The sequence below is a fragment of the Morone saxatilis genome, unplaced genomic scaffold (genome assembly GCF_004916995.1).
Source record: "Morone saxatilis isolate NCDOM2014 unplaced genomic scaffold, NCSU_SB_2.0 Contig16, whole genome shotgun sequence".
NCBI classification, from domain to species: Eukaryota; Metazoa; Chordata; class Actinopteri; family Moronidae; genus Morone; species Morone saxatilis.
This window is the reverse complement of record NW_023339718.1, coordinates 18,303,284-18,320,023: the sequence shown is the minus strand read 5'-3', so window position 1 is coordinate 18,320,023 and position 16,740 is coordinate 18,303,284. Positions and strand designations below refer to the sequence as shown.

General features: G+C 40.1%; 1 protein-coding gene across 2 annotated transcripts in view; it reads left to right on the top strand.

Moving 5' to 3' along the window:
• kremen1 (kringle containing transmembrane protein 1) overlaps positions 1 to 16,514 on the top strand; it is a 54,857-nt gene extending 38,343 nt beyond the window's left edge. The window contains exons 4-9 of one of the 2 annotated variants that reach the window (XM_035658421.1): positions 5,625 to 5,749; positions 7,327 to 7,480; positions 8,235 to 8,567; positions 11,739 to 11,936; positions 12,560 to 12,644; positions 13,531 to 16,514. In XM_035658421.1, the coding sequence (XP_035514314.1) occupies positions 5,625 to 5,749; positions 7,327 to 7,480; positions 8,235 to 8,567; positions 11,739 to 11,936; positions 12,560 to 12,644; positions 13,531 to 13,690 (1,055 nt within the window). In that variant the 3' untranslated portion in view covers positions 13,691 to 16,514. Of the gene's footprint in view, positions 1 to 5,624; positions 5,750 to 7,326; positions 7,481 to 8,234; positions 8,568 to 11,738; positions 11,979 to 12,559; positions 12,645 to 13,530 lie in introns of both variants that reach the window. The other variant, XM_035658420.1, reaches the window with a different exon arrangement.
• Positions 16,515 to 16,740: the final 226 nt, after the last annotated feature.

Sequence of the window (16,740 nt, the reverse complement as noted above, 5' to 3'; positions counted from 1 at the left end):
GGTAATCTATTTCTAAAGCCTGAACAGTCCAAAACCCAAATATATTCAGTTAACTATCATACATGACAAGGAAAAATATACATTTGAGAAGCTATATCCAGCAAATGTTTGGCATTTTTGCTTCAGACTATCAATTTAAAATAGCCTCGGATTCATTTTTCTGTCAATCAGCTGTTCTATTAAGCAATGCCGCTCTGTATGAAATAGATCAGCACATATAAAGACAAACAAATCACAATATATAGCTAAAATGTAAAATAAAACTTGAAAAAAATGTGAATGTAAAGGCGAAGTTATTCTTGAAAACGAGAATCTCCTCATGACTGTAGTCATTCATTATAGAAACCCCACGCCATCACCTACACAGTGGAGCCACAGTGGCGATATCATTAATGATCTGTGTGGGCGCTATCAGTCAGCCCCTTTACACTGACCTTTAATGTTCCCACATCCAGAATTCCTCAGGCCCTAACAGCCCATTCAGTGTTTTCTCAATGAGAGAACAAACGAGCAACTAAACAAAACAAAATCACCTGACAGGAATCATTTCTACCAGCCCGAATAATGAATGTAAATTCGTTTTGCTGTATGTAGGTCGAGAGAGAAAAAGAAAAAGTTTACTGATGGTTATAGACTTTGTTCAGTGCAGTCTAATAGGCACAGATGGGCGTGCATTGTTTTAGATTTTTATGTTGGATTGGCTCAGTGTGCAGAGACTATGAATCAGAAAATATTGGTCTCATCTTTACGAAACAATAAAAGGCAGAAGCTAACAATGATTATATATGTTATTTCAACTTTTGTTTCTGTACGAGCTCGGTATCATTAGAGGTTTTTTGATGCTACGGTCTTTCCTTTTTGAGGAAAGTAAAATTCCAAAGTTGTTAAATATTGTCTGAAATTGGTAAATAAATAAGTAAATAAATAAATATGATTAGGACTGACCAGACCAGTTTGTTTTTGACAGTTCTCAACAGTCAGTCAGTGCTCAAACAGTGTTGAGGTTTAATACCCAGTTCTAATTTTGGTGCTTTATTAAAGGTATTCCCAGTTATAATGCAGGCTCTTGTTGTCATAGTGTGAGAATAGCTCTTATACTAAAATCCTGTGTTTCAACTGTGATTATAAAGCAGAGACTTTAAAGGTTCATTGTTCCTTAAGGCTTCATATGTACCTGTCCAAGTCTGTCTTACCTCATATATTAAATAAAAATATCTGAAACCATGTGCTGAGTCTGGCTGTTAAGAGTAAATCTAATTTGAAAAGAGAGACACCCAGAGAAAGAAAACACTATTTTTTTTTCCTTAGATTTCTTCTGGTCTTTACCTTCCAGATGGCATAGACATTTATAACTGTAATTATGTTTCCTTAATAACATGTTTGCCCCCCCAGCTCATCAACCTGCTTGCATGCTCCCTGCCAAGTGCACTTGCCAAAGCCTGCTGCACATGTTTGATGTTGTTTTATCCCTCTGTGTTGTTCTTTTCTCTCTCTCTCTGATGTGTTTTGAGTCGGCGCTGTTGTTGTGTCTGCTGCGTCAACAGAGGTGTCTCCTTTTCCCCCTGCTAGACAGACACCCATGAACTTTGTTGTTTTGCCTGTTGGCTCCTTGGCTCTGCATTTCACTGCGTTGCATTGTGGGAAGGCTAACTAACTCGGCTCTTTTCCGAGCTAAGGCAGCAGGCTGCCAGGTTGTGATGAGTCTGGCTGCAGTCAAGCCTTGTTTAGCTCTCTGTGTCTGTTTTTGTTTTTTGTTTTTTTTACTTTGTGGGAGTCCCCCCCCCCCGCTGTGATCTCCCGAGGTTTTCAGAGGTCTGGTCTGGGCTGACTGGAGCATTTATGCACCTTGTGTTTCCTCCATTTCTCCCCTCTGGCTCGTTAAAGTCTAAATTCCACCGACAGCTTTGAAGTGTGTTGAATGTGTTTGTGTTTTTTCTTTTATTGTTAGTGGAGATATTTGCACTTGTTGCACCTGCAAAGCAGATGTTTTTTAAGGAACAATGCTTTGCTGGGGAATTTGAAATGCAAGGACGATTTTACACTTCTTTTTTAGATAAACATTGCATGCAGGGAAGGTACAGCCACTGCGGCTGTCGCCTTCCGCGTCTCCAGTTCCATACAAACCTCCAACGCCCGGGTGTGATACGATCCCACCACCTGCTGCTCTTCAGCCACCGCTTCACAGCCCCTGGGACGAGAAGAGGACAAAGACAGATAAATTGACTGTAGTCTGCAATCTTCTTGTCAAAGCAAAATGAAAAAGGAGCACTGCTGCCTTTAATCTGGCTGTTGAGCCCTGCAGTAGCATTTTCTCCTCCGCTTTTCAAAAGCTCCATTGAAGTGGTGCCTGCCTGCCTTGCTCGGAGGGAGGTTGCTGGTTCCCAACCAGGTGTTTATCTCTCCTTTCTTCTCATCTGCCCCCCTGCACACTTCGCTGGGGTTAATCCAGTATAAATTTGATGGATAAAAAGGAAACTGCTGCTACAGAACTGTCCTGTCTCACCCTGAAAATATGAAGTAGCTCAAATATTCTTATTACTGTCATGTTTGCCTCTAACCTGTCATACAATCTTCTCCTTAATTCTGCGAGTGTGTGCCATGGAGTCTTGCTAAATGACTCAAACAACCATATTAATCCATTTATAAAGCTTGTCTTAGTTGTGGCTGAAAAAGTAATATTGCAAATGATTTATTGCAGGTCTGAGGGAGTCTAAGGACTTTGTATTCAAATGTTGACTCATCTGTCAAACACAGTTCTGTGCAACAGCGACTCAGGGCTGCAGCCAAAATATCGCTGGTCACTTTACGGTCAGCAAACATGGGTGAAACATAGGGAGCGGCCCTCTCTCTGCAAGTCTCGTCCCCCCCCCCCTTCACTTTTCCAGTCTGTGGCAGACATTCTTGCGGACAACAATTTGCGTGGAATCTGAAACATGTCACACTTTGTCCCCAAAAGCCTTTGTGCCTCATTGTTACATAAACAGAAAGAATCTGCAGCATCTGTTGTGCGTGTAGAGGAGTTGTTCGTGCCAGCCAATAAGTTAACATTGGCAACAACTGGTATCCCAAAGACAATGCACGTGTGTGGTCTCGATGGCAGTTTTGAGTGATGCCCCTCCTCAGTGATGTTATAAATATTCAAACCGTGCTGCATGTGTATCCATACTTTTTTTTCTTTTGTAGAATACCAATATATTTCAAAATTAAATCATGGCAGGCTTGTAAAAATGGATCAAGTGTTTTTCTGTTTCTGAACTGGGTGACAGTTGTTCACTGGTGGAACTCGCTGTCATCAGACGAGCAGGCAGCTTTCAACATGCCAATGTTCGGGATGAGAAGACACAGCATCTGAAAAGCTCCAGAGATATTCAGTTCTAGGACAGTGTTGGTATACAGAATCAGGGGACAAACCGTTCCACAATCTCAGAGCTTGTTGTCAGACTTTGCAGCATCCACAAAAGTATTTGAACACAAAGTTATTGAACACAAATAGACAGGACATGTTCCTGTGTTACAGCTAACTTATGATCAAATAAATGCCTTGCTCTCTTTTATCAATATGTGGGGAAACTGAGCAAAAGAAAACTCAACAGAAATACGAGTAATTCTCCACTACAAATGCAGTTTTTTATTACTGTACTACATTCAACAGGTGCAACCCCATTCCACAATTCCAATATTATACAATCAGTACAAACTTTTCTAGTGATTTGAATTCTAGTTCCAAAACAATTCAGTCATTTTGAGTTCATAAGACAGCAAGAAATTAGATTTAAACCAGGAAGCCTCAGTCACCCTTTGAGCTCTGTATTAAATATGGTTTGTGCCTCAGTTAACTTGCATGCGGAGATAGAAATGAATTTGGAAATTGCAGATGCTTGATAAAGAACAAGAATGCTTTGTAATGTCACATGCTTTTGATTTTTGCACCCACTTTGTGTCTCAGAGCACCATTGACAGCTATTTTGGACACAGTCTTTGCTCTTGTCTTTTCTGTCTTCTCCTAATGAGCTCATTTGTACCCTACAGTCGGATGACTGTAATTCCAATTAGACTGAAGAGCTTTGGGGGCAGATTTTTCATACTTGCAGTGGAAATTACTTTCAGATTGTGCATTTACTGTCAAATTCGTTTCACCTCAGAACATGGAAATGAAACAGGAATAAGACTGTTTGAATCGTAATGAAAAACAAATCACAAGTGGGATATAGACTGCTGGAGGCTTCGTTGGCACTACCTGAGCTATTATGTTGATTTTAAAGACTTTGGAGTTTAATCACTGCGTTAGATTTTGAAAGATTGCATGTTATTTGATGAATACGCTGTGGATTAAGGGACGTGGGCTGATCCGTCTGACTTGAAGATGTCAACATCCATCTTCCATCTGCCTGTCTGGTCTGTGATCCATCTGCAATTGTTGGCCTATTTGTGTCATACATCCCCAGGTTTCACCTAACAAACAAACATTTTGATGTTCAATATGGTTTATATACTCATGATAGGCTGCAACAAGGGTCAAAACCAAGAGGGTATTAAAAAATTGGGATGTAGAAATTGTATGTAGTTGCTGCTTGCATTGTTTTTTGAAAGCCTGACTAAAGTATGTCTCAGGTAGCAGTCCTAAATGCAAAACTTTGCCAAGTGAATTTTTGCTTATGCTCTTATATCACTTTTGTGCTTTTACTGGTTAAAATTTAACTTTAATGTAGACATATTGGACTTGGCCTCCTTCCAGACATCACCATTTGACAAATACCATCTGTAAAGGCACTATGTCACAATTCTTTACATTTCTTGGCACATCAAACTTAAAAATTTTAATCTCTCAGCACACACTCACAGTCACACATGCAGAAAACAATATATCCCTAATCTGATGCAACTTGCTCTCACATATGACCGCACATTTTCTAGATTCCAGCTCTCTCTCGCTATGACTCAAACATCCCTGTCCCCTTTACCCCTCTTCCCTCTCTCCGTTACCTCTTGCCTCCTCCTACTCCTCTCTTTTATTCTTTTATTCTTTTATTCATTGGCCAAATTGTTGCCATGCCTGTTGACAAATCACACCAAAACATTCAAACAGACGCCTGGATACTTCTTGAGTGTGTCATAGTTTGTTCTTTGGGGACGGGTCTACGGGGTGTTAATCACAAACATGATTATAAAACTTGAACTGTGCTTAGAGGAAGCCATGAGACACGTAAGGGTTTGAGGCATGCAGTAGGGCTGCACAGTTAATCCAAAAATGCAATATCCAAATTGCAGCAGCTCGGTAAAATGTTTGACAAAACAGAATTATAATGAAGTAATGTAGTTCTGAAGAGTTGTCCTGGCCTACAAATCCTGTTCTCCAGATTTAAGAAGACATGTTTGTTTGATCAAATCCTCATGATTTTAATAGTTTTTTCAGTGAAAATTAAATTTGTTGTGAATCCCATCGCAACCGCATCTGTCAAAATATTTCATAAAATACAAACCAGGGACTGATCCCTGCAGTGGATCTAGAAGAAAACCTGGATGAAAATGTTCATGATATTTGTACAGGAAATGCTAATAGTCAGCATGTGATACAGATTGCATCTAATTTGTTGTGTGTAACCTGTTTTTTTTCCAACCAACAGTGCCTGGGAACTTGGGCTGCTTCAAAGACAGCGGTGATCCACCCACTCTGTCCGGCACCAGCGAGACCTCCAACAAACTCACCATCCAGAACTGTATTAGCTTCTGCAGGAAGCAGAGATACAAGGTGAGATTTGAACCTCGAGAGGAAATGTGTAAAATAAAAAGAAAACCTCCTAAAAAAGAGAACTGTAGATAGTGTATCTTTTATCCTCGTACTGGAAAGTTCAAATCTGTCCCATCATTAGTTCAGAAAGTGTCCACTCAATTGCCCGTGTCATGTCTAAAATGGACACAAGCTGTCTCTTGTAATAGTCAAGCTTTTATGTAAATCATCTGCATTTACGGGCAGTTTTCTGACAGTTATTACCATGATGTCCAGTGCAGTTTATACCCTCTTTATTCAGCTATCAAGCTTCCTGTTTCAAACCAACCAGCGGAAGACAAATCATCACAGCAATCAGTGCTGACAGCTGGAAATGAATGGTTATTAGCCCAGTGGGCACCTCCTCTTCAATGCGTTTTCCTCATCTCAGAGTCTGGCATGCTATTGTCCCAGCCATAAACAGTGCCAGGTGTTCATTTTCTGTCTCAGCAGATCCAGTTCAGCTCCGTCTGCATTGACAGATACTGACAGCTCCACCCTCCCCTCTCAATTCAGCAGATGTTACAGGATGTGGCAGCAGACTGGCATCATCTGCCTACCCTTGGACTGTCACCGTCCTTAATGCGCATGTGGAACATCAGTGCCGGGATGTATGATCCCCGTGTGACTGTTTGACAAAGAGCATGCCTGATGAGTTAGACAGCAATCCATGGCTTGTTTGCTCCGCCAGTATTCACGTTGGTGTTACTTCATAAGATAGAATAATGCAACAAGGACGTGGCTTGATACATCTTGGTGAGAGCAGAGGCTTGATAAATTCCTATTCCATGAGAAAAGATGCAGAGTGGGAAATGAGGCAGTACCTTCAGTTGTGTGAATTCATTTAGGGGCTGAAAATTGGACAATGGTGTCCTTTTGGATGAAGGACAATAAGTCTTTTGAGAACAAGCAGCCAGTGGTGACGAGGTCACGATGTGTGAAGGTTTTTGACGTTTCACATTCCTGCTCTGATGCTTTCAGGAACAGTTTACTAACAGTTTTGATTTGAAAGATAGATGCTATTTATGTAAGGTTTATTCTCTGCACCCCATGTGCAGCTGTGTGTTTGACAGGAGGCTTCTAATCAGCTTAGAGGTTGCAGTTGTCCAGACTTAGATTACAGCATCTTGTAATCATGAGAGAAAGAGCAATTAAGTGGATTTAATTTCAAAGAAAGAACGAGCCCTGTGCAGTGGACTGTTTACAAAATGTTTATTCACATATCACATATGAGAAACACAGCCTATAAAAAAAGTTTTATTTGAAAGTGTTGTGTATTCTTAGACTTGTTTTATTTCTATGCAAAGCTGTAATCGTGTATCATTTTATGGAAAATGTAGCCATTTTGAATATTTAGAAAGTAGTAGAAAGTTGAGCCAAAATCTTCACGTTTCCTCCACAAAGTTTTTTCTCTTAGTCGTTGGACTCCCTCAGTGTTTTCCTCGCTGGCACCCATGCCAAATGGATTTATAATGAATAGCATTATGGGAAGCGTTAACCCAAAGTTTGTTTTGAATTGCTGATGCAGTGATTTGCATAAATCCTTTTGTGTTTTGCAGCTTGCCGGAATGGAGTCAGGATATGCCTGTTTCTGTGGTAACGAAGTGGACTCGCGTGACCACGATGAGTCACCTAGCATGGAGTGTAACCACGTTTGCTTCGGAGACCACACCCAGCCCTGCGGAGGAGATGGCTGGGTCATCATCTTTGATAGTGAGTGTTGCTAGTATTGCTCTGGGTGTGACTGATATTGTGACATCTGTGCTGTGATTTTCTGTACTGTAAAAATGAGACAACAAACTTTGATTTAAGATTTCCAAAGTGATATAAGGTAATGCACACAATTATATCTGTATCTGGGGTAATAAGCCTTTTTTGCTCCTCGTGTTAGTGCCTGCAGATTTTATAAATCTGTATAAAGTTGGGAACAGGTCATGTTAACACCTCCCATCAAATATGTTTTGTTAAGTTAGGCTCCAGTTCACCTCCAGAAGGAACACTGGGAAATGTCCTTGTCACCAGCATCCCTCCTTCCCTCATCCACAACTGTTATAGGACCCACAGCCTTCCAACACTTAAACAAAATATAGTTTACAATGTTAGATATGTAGCATCAAGTCTTCTGCGCTATACAGCTTTTCAATTTGAGATTTTTTCTCTCCCAATAAACAATTCTGAAGGCATTTGCTGATACCAAGTACCAATCCAAAACCACTCTTTTCCCCAAATTTAAAATCTGTTTTTTCACACCTTGTTTTACTTTTTTCTTTAGTCTTAGTTAAGTATAATAATAATAATAATAATAATAATAACAATAATAATAATACTAATAACCTTGGAAAACATGAGACCAAAAATAACTCCGTAATCAGTTCATCGACTTCACAATCTTAACAATCTCAACAGCTTTAAGCTTTGAGGGCAAATATAACATTATGACAATATGACATTTTTTCTTTCCTTCCAGCCCGTGTGGGGGCCTGCGGTGGAAACTATTCCTCTCCATCTGGAGTCATCTATTCCCCCGACTTCCCCGACAAGTACAAGGCTGACCGTGTTTGCTACTGGACTATCCAGGTCCCTGGATCCTCCGCCATCCTCTTCAACTTCACTTTCTTTGACATCTCTGACCAGACAGACATGGTTGAGCTACTGGACGGTTACACCAACCAGGTGGTGGAACGCTTCGACTGGCGCAGCCCGCCACGGGAGTTGGTGAACGTCACAGGCGACTTTGTCATACTGTACTTCTACTCAGACCGCACCAACCAGGCCCAGGGATTCGCTCTGCTTTACCAAGGTGGGATTTCCACTTGATTTCTGATGAGAAAGGTTTTAGCAGTGGGATGGCAGAAGAATAGTTTTGTAAAATATCTCAAAGCTTATGACAGACTATCACTTCTAATGTTTAGATTGAGTTCTAGCAGACATCCTGAGCTACAGTACCCCCCTCAAACCCACCAAGCGCCACATTTGCATGATCAGGTGCGTGCCTACTTGCTGGCTCCATGATGGAGTTTTGCATAGCAGCGCCTGTTAGCTCTGGTGTGGCAGTTGTCACACCACTGGCAGGCCCTTTTCTCTTTTCATTTGCTAGTCAATGTCTCACAGCCCCGGGTGATACTGCATATTTAAATAATGTTTTGTTTTTCTAGGAACTCACCCTCTTATCAAGCTGCAGCAGGCTGCTTTGCTTCTCCAGAGTGTTTTTCTTCGTGAATTGCATAGCGAGGTTTTATGCCACCTACATACAAAATACTGTGATACTATGCACCGCGCCTTCTGATAGCATGATTTCACTGTAGACAGTTAGAGAGTTAGACATATAGCTGGGGAACTAATAGCTCACAGAAAGTTGAAGACCTCACACAGCAATTTCTTTTTATCTCTCACAACTAATGTGGAAAATGGAAAAAGAAAAACTGTACTCTGTTGTTTTCACATTATTCTCTCTCAAAATGACTTTGAATAGTCTGTGGATGCACCAAAAATGATTTAATACATTAATTTCTTGAGGCATGAGAGAAGCACACCCTGATATAATTCAGTGTAGGTGACATTCAAGCTTACAGCTTGCTACGCTGGGAAGCAATCTGTCCCTGCTCTTCCCTCGCTGCCTCCATTTGTAATCCTTTGTCATTTTTCTTGCCCGGTGGCGTTACAGTAAAAACAATATTTGAAGGTCATAAATCCTCTGACCTCTGGACAGGCACAATATCTTCTGCTCACATCTTGGTTCTTGTTTTGCGTGAGGCTTTGTGTATCCAAGAAATTGATTCTGAGACATGATATAAGAAAAGGTCACCCTCTGAAGTAATAGGGTTGTTTTTTACAGAAAGCTAGAGAGAAAAATACATAGCAACTCAGGTGCAGAGAAAAAAAAAGACTGAAAGAGAAAGACAACAGTTAAAATGAGCATCCGCACTAAATACGTCTAATATCTCCTCTGTGGCACACTGAGCGGTCAAAGCGATAATTTCAGGATAAATGCTCTCAGATGAGGATGGCGGACCGTTCAGCTGAGCCCGGGTTTGAAGCATGGTATTTTGTCTGCAAATGGGGAACATGTGGGAAGTTCTGGGAAGATCACCCTCAGGTTGAGCTGTTATATGAAAAGAAAGAAAAAAATCCCCCGCTGCTTTAACGTTCAACCACCTTTCATGGAAGAGTGGAACAGGCGATGTTTAAAAAAGTATTTAGAAGTATTTCTGGGTGTTTGACCTAGTATATTGTACCAGATATACTTAATTGCAGATACCAGCATGTGATATTCTTTCCAGCCAACAAAATAAATCATCACATTTTGCGATCATTATTCTACTAATTACAGATAATCCAGCAATGCCACCTTTATTTATGTATGTATTACAGCTGGTGATCAGGGTCATATTTTTGGTTTGATGAATAATTCTAAGAGATGGCGGAAAACGTTCATCAGCGTCAGTGCAAACTGCATTTTTCCAATGAGGCAGGGAAGAAACCATAACATTGACTACAATCACAGACTGCTGATAGATTTCTGAGATGTTTTTCTTCACCAAACATTACTGCAAATTAAGATGTAAGAAAAAATAATGAAAGAGTCAAGTGAGACACATAAATATCAGGATCACACATTCCAGAGTTTGTTTCTTAGAGGCAGTGTTTCAAAAGTAGGAGAAGAAAATTCTCAAAATCACACAGTGATTTTAAATAAATCACATCTATGTTTAGGAGAAGTAAATGAAAGGCAGAAGAGATCTTATTTAGGATATTGCTTTCCTCTGGGAACACATAAATGAGTTGAAATAGTCCACGCTCTCTGGCACTGTTGTTTTATGAAGCAGACTGTGCCCATCTGGTGCTGTAAGCAGGTTAAAACAAACAGAATTTATTGCAAACACTTTTTGAATCATGGCTTGGGCGGGCAGAAAAGTTCTCAACACCACATGTTTACAGTAATTCAAAGTTGATTTTTTTCTTAACAAATGCTGTTAGTATTAAATATTCACTCGTGACTGTGCTGTATATACTTTCAACAACATGATAAATGTGATGTATCCTATTACTGCGTGCTTGCTGCCACAGCCCAGTTTGCCCACAGGAATAATTAAAGGGGCGTTAAGTGATATGTGTGCTCAGTTTGTAGAAATCACAACATGGAAGACCTTTTCTTCGTCTTTGTCTGTGGCACATGAGCTATGAAAGCCTATAATACATAGAAATAGTCACATTTTCAAGACGTGATATGTCACATGGTAGAGAACTGTAACAGTTCAATGCAAAATGTCTCAAAGAAGTAATATTAATAAGATTAGTAAGAAGACTGAGAAATCATTTATACATTGCAAGATGTGCTAAATGAATAATATATAATAATAATATATTTGCTTGAATAATGAAAATGGCAGTTGGTTTGCCTTTTCCATTCACCTTAAACTTATTTATACTGCGTTCTTTAATATTTATGGGTGGTTATATGCAAATTATGTATCAACGGTGTTATTTGTTTTGCTGTTATTGACAAAATATAAAAGTATCTTGTAAATTTTAGAGCAGCGACAATCAATATTTTTATTTTATAACAATAAATCACACAAGTACTCGCTTGTAGTGATGAACACACAGAAAATTATCACACAACTCTGCAGTTCCCTTCAGCTCTTTGCAGGATTTTGACGTCTTTTAGTTTATTGTTTTTGGCCCACAATGTTACTATTTTGGTTAATCTGCATTGTCAGCTGGCAGCTGTTTTTAGTGGAAAAACACTCTAAAATCTCACTGTATGCTACCTGCCTAGCACCAAATGGTAGCCAGACAAAGTTAGCAACTAACTGGTGAAAATAGTAGAGTATTTAGCTGCTAAAGAGACATATTTTTCACCCAGGAGTTGGTGGAGACCAAAAACAGAGCTGAAAGAGTTAAAGAAAATTGGACAAAACATCCAACTGTCCATGAACCTGTCTGAATCAGTTCTTATTTTTGTTCCTAGCACTGAGAAGCCAAGACACCAGAACAATGGAGGCTGAAGGAGATGACGAGGATGAAGGAGAGGATGTCTCCAGCACAGCAGGACCCCAGCTAGCAGGTGGAATCACCGAACGATCCAACAGCACCTCTAACGGACGCTCCTCCCAGATCCTCTATGTAATCACGTCCAGCCCCGGTAAACCGGAGCACAACATGCCAGGTCAGTGGGCTGGACGCGGCGAGACCACCGGCCACAGCGCTAGTATGTTAACACCCATAATACACTGCACCTACTGCACCTCTCTCTACCTCTGCAGGACGTTTCTTGGCTGGAGCTGCCATTTAGTGTGACCTGGTTTCTCTGACAGCATTAAAATCATCTTAGTTTGATGAGAGGCTTCTGGAAGCTTCGGCCCAGAGTGACTTCCTATGATCATACATAGAAGTAATGCTATGTGACGCTTGTTTTTTCCTGTCAGTGACTCATAACTGAAGTTACTTTGGGTCTCCCTGCTGATCACAATCAGGCCTCTTGTCGAAGCTATGCAGGGTGGACTGACGTGTTCTGTGCTTTTTTACTTCACTCAAATATTTCTCTTCCCAAACTCTGAGCGCGCTGTCTCAAAGGGCTTTCTGATGTATTTCTCAACCAGAAGAAAACAGATGTGCAATGATAATGCATCACCATTTCTTGACAATTTGCTGGCTGAACACTGCTAACAGGTGCGCCAGCAGTGCTTGAATAATTATTTTCTTGCTAATCCTTTCAGTCTGCTTCGGTTTGTTTGTATTGTGGTGATTGGATATCTGATGTCTTGTTACTGTGTTGCTCCCTCTCTGCAGTGTGGACCATTTACGCTCTGGCTGCTCTCCTCATACTGACAGTCATAGCCATGGTGGCAAAGCTGCTGCTGCACATCACAGTCAAGTAAGTATGAGGATGTTTCAGTGCTCACCAAGCATTAACATTTCAAAGCAATTATCTGTGGTATGATGCTTATATCTGAACAAAATGAAAAAACAGGGCGATATTTACACATTTAAAGTCCTAGTGTGTTGAATTTTTATGTGATAACAGCATCTTAGGAACTTACAAAATAAGACAATGTCAGTGAAAATGTGTATATTCCTTGAGTCAGTTCAGTTTTTATTACTACCACTAGAAGTCGCCAAAGCTGGAAATCCTACTCATGATAAATTCTGCGATTCCCCTCATAGCAGCAACACAGGCAATGTGAAAGAATAAAATATTAAGAAAGAAAACTAGTTTATTGACCACTTTAAAATTATTGGTATTTCTTTAAACATTTTGTTCAAGCAGAACATTTCTTTCTTTTTCTTTAAGTAAAATTGAAAAAAGTTTAGCAATTCTCTTTCTGTCTATTCCCACTCGAAATAAATAATAATAATAATAATAATAGATACCAATAAGTTTTAAGTTGGTCCAACACAATTTTAATCTTATGATTAAATGAATTTATGTCTAACTTAGGCAAAGTGGCTGATTTTAGACTTTTAGAAAATAAATCTAAGCATTTAGAATGTGACCATCAACAGTAGATAGATTCAATGCAATAAATATCATATAATGTAATTATATAATAATATGTAATTAAAGATCATGTAATAATGGAACATTAGGAATAGACATTTAAAAGGCAGTGTGACACCCTTTCTATATCACTATCTTTCTTTAACCCCTTTCCATTATTCTCCCTCTCTTCTGTTCTACTGTTTTCTCTCTTACTCTTCTCTCTCTGCTTATTTTCTGTCTTTACTTTCTCTCTTCCTCTCTTCCTCATTTTCCCTCTCAGGTCCCCGAACATCCCAACAGTCAGCGGTTCAGACAGCTGTAGCCAGAGCACGGCGTCCACTGAGCCTTGGATAATCCTGTACCGACCCTCCACCATCTCCCTCTTCAAGAAGAAGCTAAAGAACCACCATGGCGACCTCAGCCCCCTCGTGGGCAACTAGCACCACTGCTGCGCCTCACCGTTAACCAAACGCTACCGCCATCCACAAATACTCTGTACAAGGGCCGTCAGATGCCAGGCCCTCAGACAATGAAACTCTATGAGGCGCTACGCTAACAAGCCAACAACTGAGAGGCTAAACTGACTTAGTGACTGCTACTAAATGGCCCGTGGGCTGAAGTGGCTGGGCCCTCCCATCCTGCTCAGCACCAAGGAGGAGGGGGACAGGCTGGGCTGTCAGTGACCTCAATGTGGGAGAGGAGAGCAAAGGATTAGGGAGCTCTGACAAAGATTCAAGGACACTTTTTAACATGCGGGAAGCTTCTCTGGTTCAGAGAGTCTCCTTTTCCATCACCCACGGATGTCCCTCACAATCAACATACCTCCAAAAAACCCTTCCAGACTGCAGACTCGCCAGTGAAAACCCAACATAGCCGGGTGCAGAATAACGGCTAACTTCACTGCCTGTGTTCAGTTTAGGAAACAGGGAGGTTTACCTCTTCCTGGAGCTTCAGAGTGGCAACTGAATCTTCATCAGTATCAAAGAGAGGATGAAGAAATGGAGTCTTTGATACACATATGCTGTAACAACTAACACAGCTTAACAGTTTTGTATAACTCTTCTATCTGCCTCATATGGTCGATGAACACTTGCAGCCAAAAAAACAGAATCCTCCCATCCAAAGAGTTGTATTTATTTGTCTTTTTGATTCCATATGCAAAGTTTCTTTTTGATGTGTTATACGTGACAACTAGCTTTCTCGGGAGAGGAGAACAGGACATGGAGACAAAAGGTAGATATCATAGCACTTTGGGGATGAATCACTCACCGTAAAATGAAAAGATCATAGAGAAAAAGAGCGCGCTCGCCCACTCGTTCAGTCAGTGCTCATGTGGATTTGGGTGGAGAGAAGAAGCAGCGTTGTTCACTGGGGGGGTTGGGTGGTGCAGTTTGCAGACAAACTGTCATTTAGGGAGGCTTGGGAAGATCTGAGGGCTTTTTCTGCTCGGTTGTGGGTGGGAGTCTTTCCGGTTTGATGGTGTTCAAGTGCCTTAAGGATCTCCTCTTCCCTTGATTCCTCACATCTGTTTCTTTCAGTGGAGTGGACTGGGTCCCTCACAAGAGTCTGCATTTCTTTAAAATAAGAGTTTCTGTCCAAAATAAGATTAAATGTAAAGTAAAAAATGATGCCACATCTTGTACAGTGATTGAAATCATTATATATTAGTCTTTTTAAACATAGTACACTCAACTGAACACCTCTCCAGACTGGATATTTTACATTTTTGTTACATGATGGACATTAGATGATGATTTGTTTTGTTTCCAAAATGAACACATAGCCTTTTGAAATAGGATTCTTCACGTAGTAACGGACAAGGCTTTAAAAGAAATCTTTGTTTTTAATTTCTGTGTGTGATTTTATGTGTAGTCTTGGACATTTACTGAACATATTGTTCACATTAAGTTGTCTTTTGATTACAGGGGGGATGAATATTGATGTATATTATGTAATTCAGTGTGGGAATGATCATATTTATGTCCACTTCTTCATTTTGTGACTCTGCAAAGCATTTAAGAGACCCGTCAAAGTGCTTCTTGTACTTACTAGTCAATTTATCTCATTGGTCGAATGCATTTTTTCTCTCCTTAGACAGCAGTAAATTGCCTAAATTCCGCAAGACTTTGCAGACCTGGAAGCTTTTACTTGTCACCTTGATTTCAGGCCAAACGGTTGAGGGCCAACAATATACCCCGACAGAAATATAACCTAAAGCACTCAATGGTACTATGCACAAGCTGTCAGCAGGTTTGCAGCTGTGACGATTTTCTGTGCATTGCTGTGACATTTAAACTACTTGTGAAAGGTCAAAATCTACTAGTTCACCATTGGCATAGTAAGTAGCCTTTCCTGTTGTGGGACTGGATGTTAGTGGGGGTCTCTGGAGACGGTCACCCCCTGAAAATATTCTAATTGTTGACAGGATAAATAAAGAAGAGTCAATGCACTTAAATTTGCTTCTACTTACAAGATGAAACAGTACTTATTCACTTTTGCGTTCAATTTCAATGAAAATAAAAAATAAAATAAAATGTACTTTGTGCAGCAACCTGAGCACTTGAGACAAAAGGTTATATTTTACGCATGATGCAGCCTCACAGTGACATTCAAGTCAAAAGTTTTTCAGAAATCAGAGGCCCAATCTTAGGCCCATAAAACAGAGACCCTTTCCAAATCAGACACATTTGTAAAAATGTGACTCCATATTCTTTGCCTGTCTGCTCAACTGTAACTCATCTTAATTATTGCAAGACAAGAGCACATGCCCCTGGGTCTGTGATATTCAGAGCAGGCCATGCATAGAGAGAGGGAGATAAGAGAGCCTAGATGTGAGAGCGATGGGAAATTAAAGTGTGTTCAAATCACACACAAGCTAACGAAATCTGACAGTTAAAATCTAACAAGGGCATATTTGTTTGGATAGCCTGGTGAATTATGCAAACTCCTGATTTTTGTCCCATTCTCCAGTCAGTCGGAAAATTCCACGCTACCTTCTTAGCAGTAGAAACAGTCTTTTCCCAAACTGTAGTTGATGTGAATGTCCTGTAGTGCTCGATGACGTGAAAACAACACCAGAAGCCCTGTGGGTGCCAAAACATTGTTTTCATGAAATTGTAAATAGCAAAATAATAGTGAAATGTTTAATTTATACAGTAAATTATTGTTATTTTGTATGTGAATGGGATATAATCTATCTTTTGTATAAGTGAAGTACCTTTGTAGTTTTATTTAATGTGTCCTGGTTGCAAAATAAACACTGTATGCATGTTTCTTAAGCTTGTGTTGTGCCTGTTTTTTGTTTTGTTGTGTCCTCTTAATAAAACACATTTATTCCATAATTGCACACAATATTATGTACCCAAGTGGCTGAGAAGCATATGGGCCACAAAACCCAGATCAAGTTAATCCTATTCACTTTTCCCTTTGAAACCATTCCATTTGAAAAAAATAGATTTGGGCTTCAGTGTTTGTATGGTGGAACATCTGC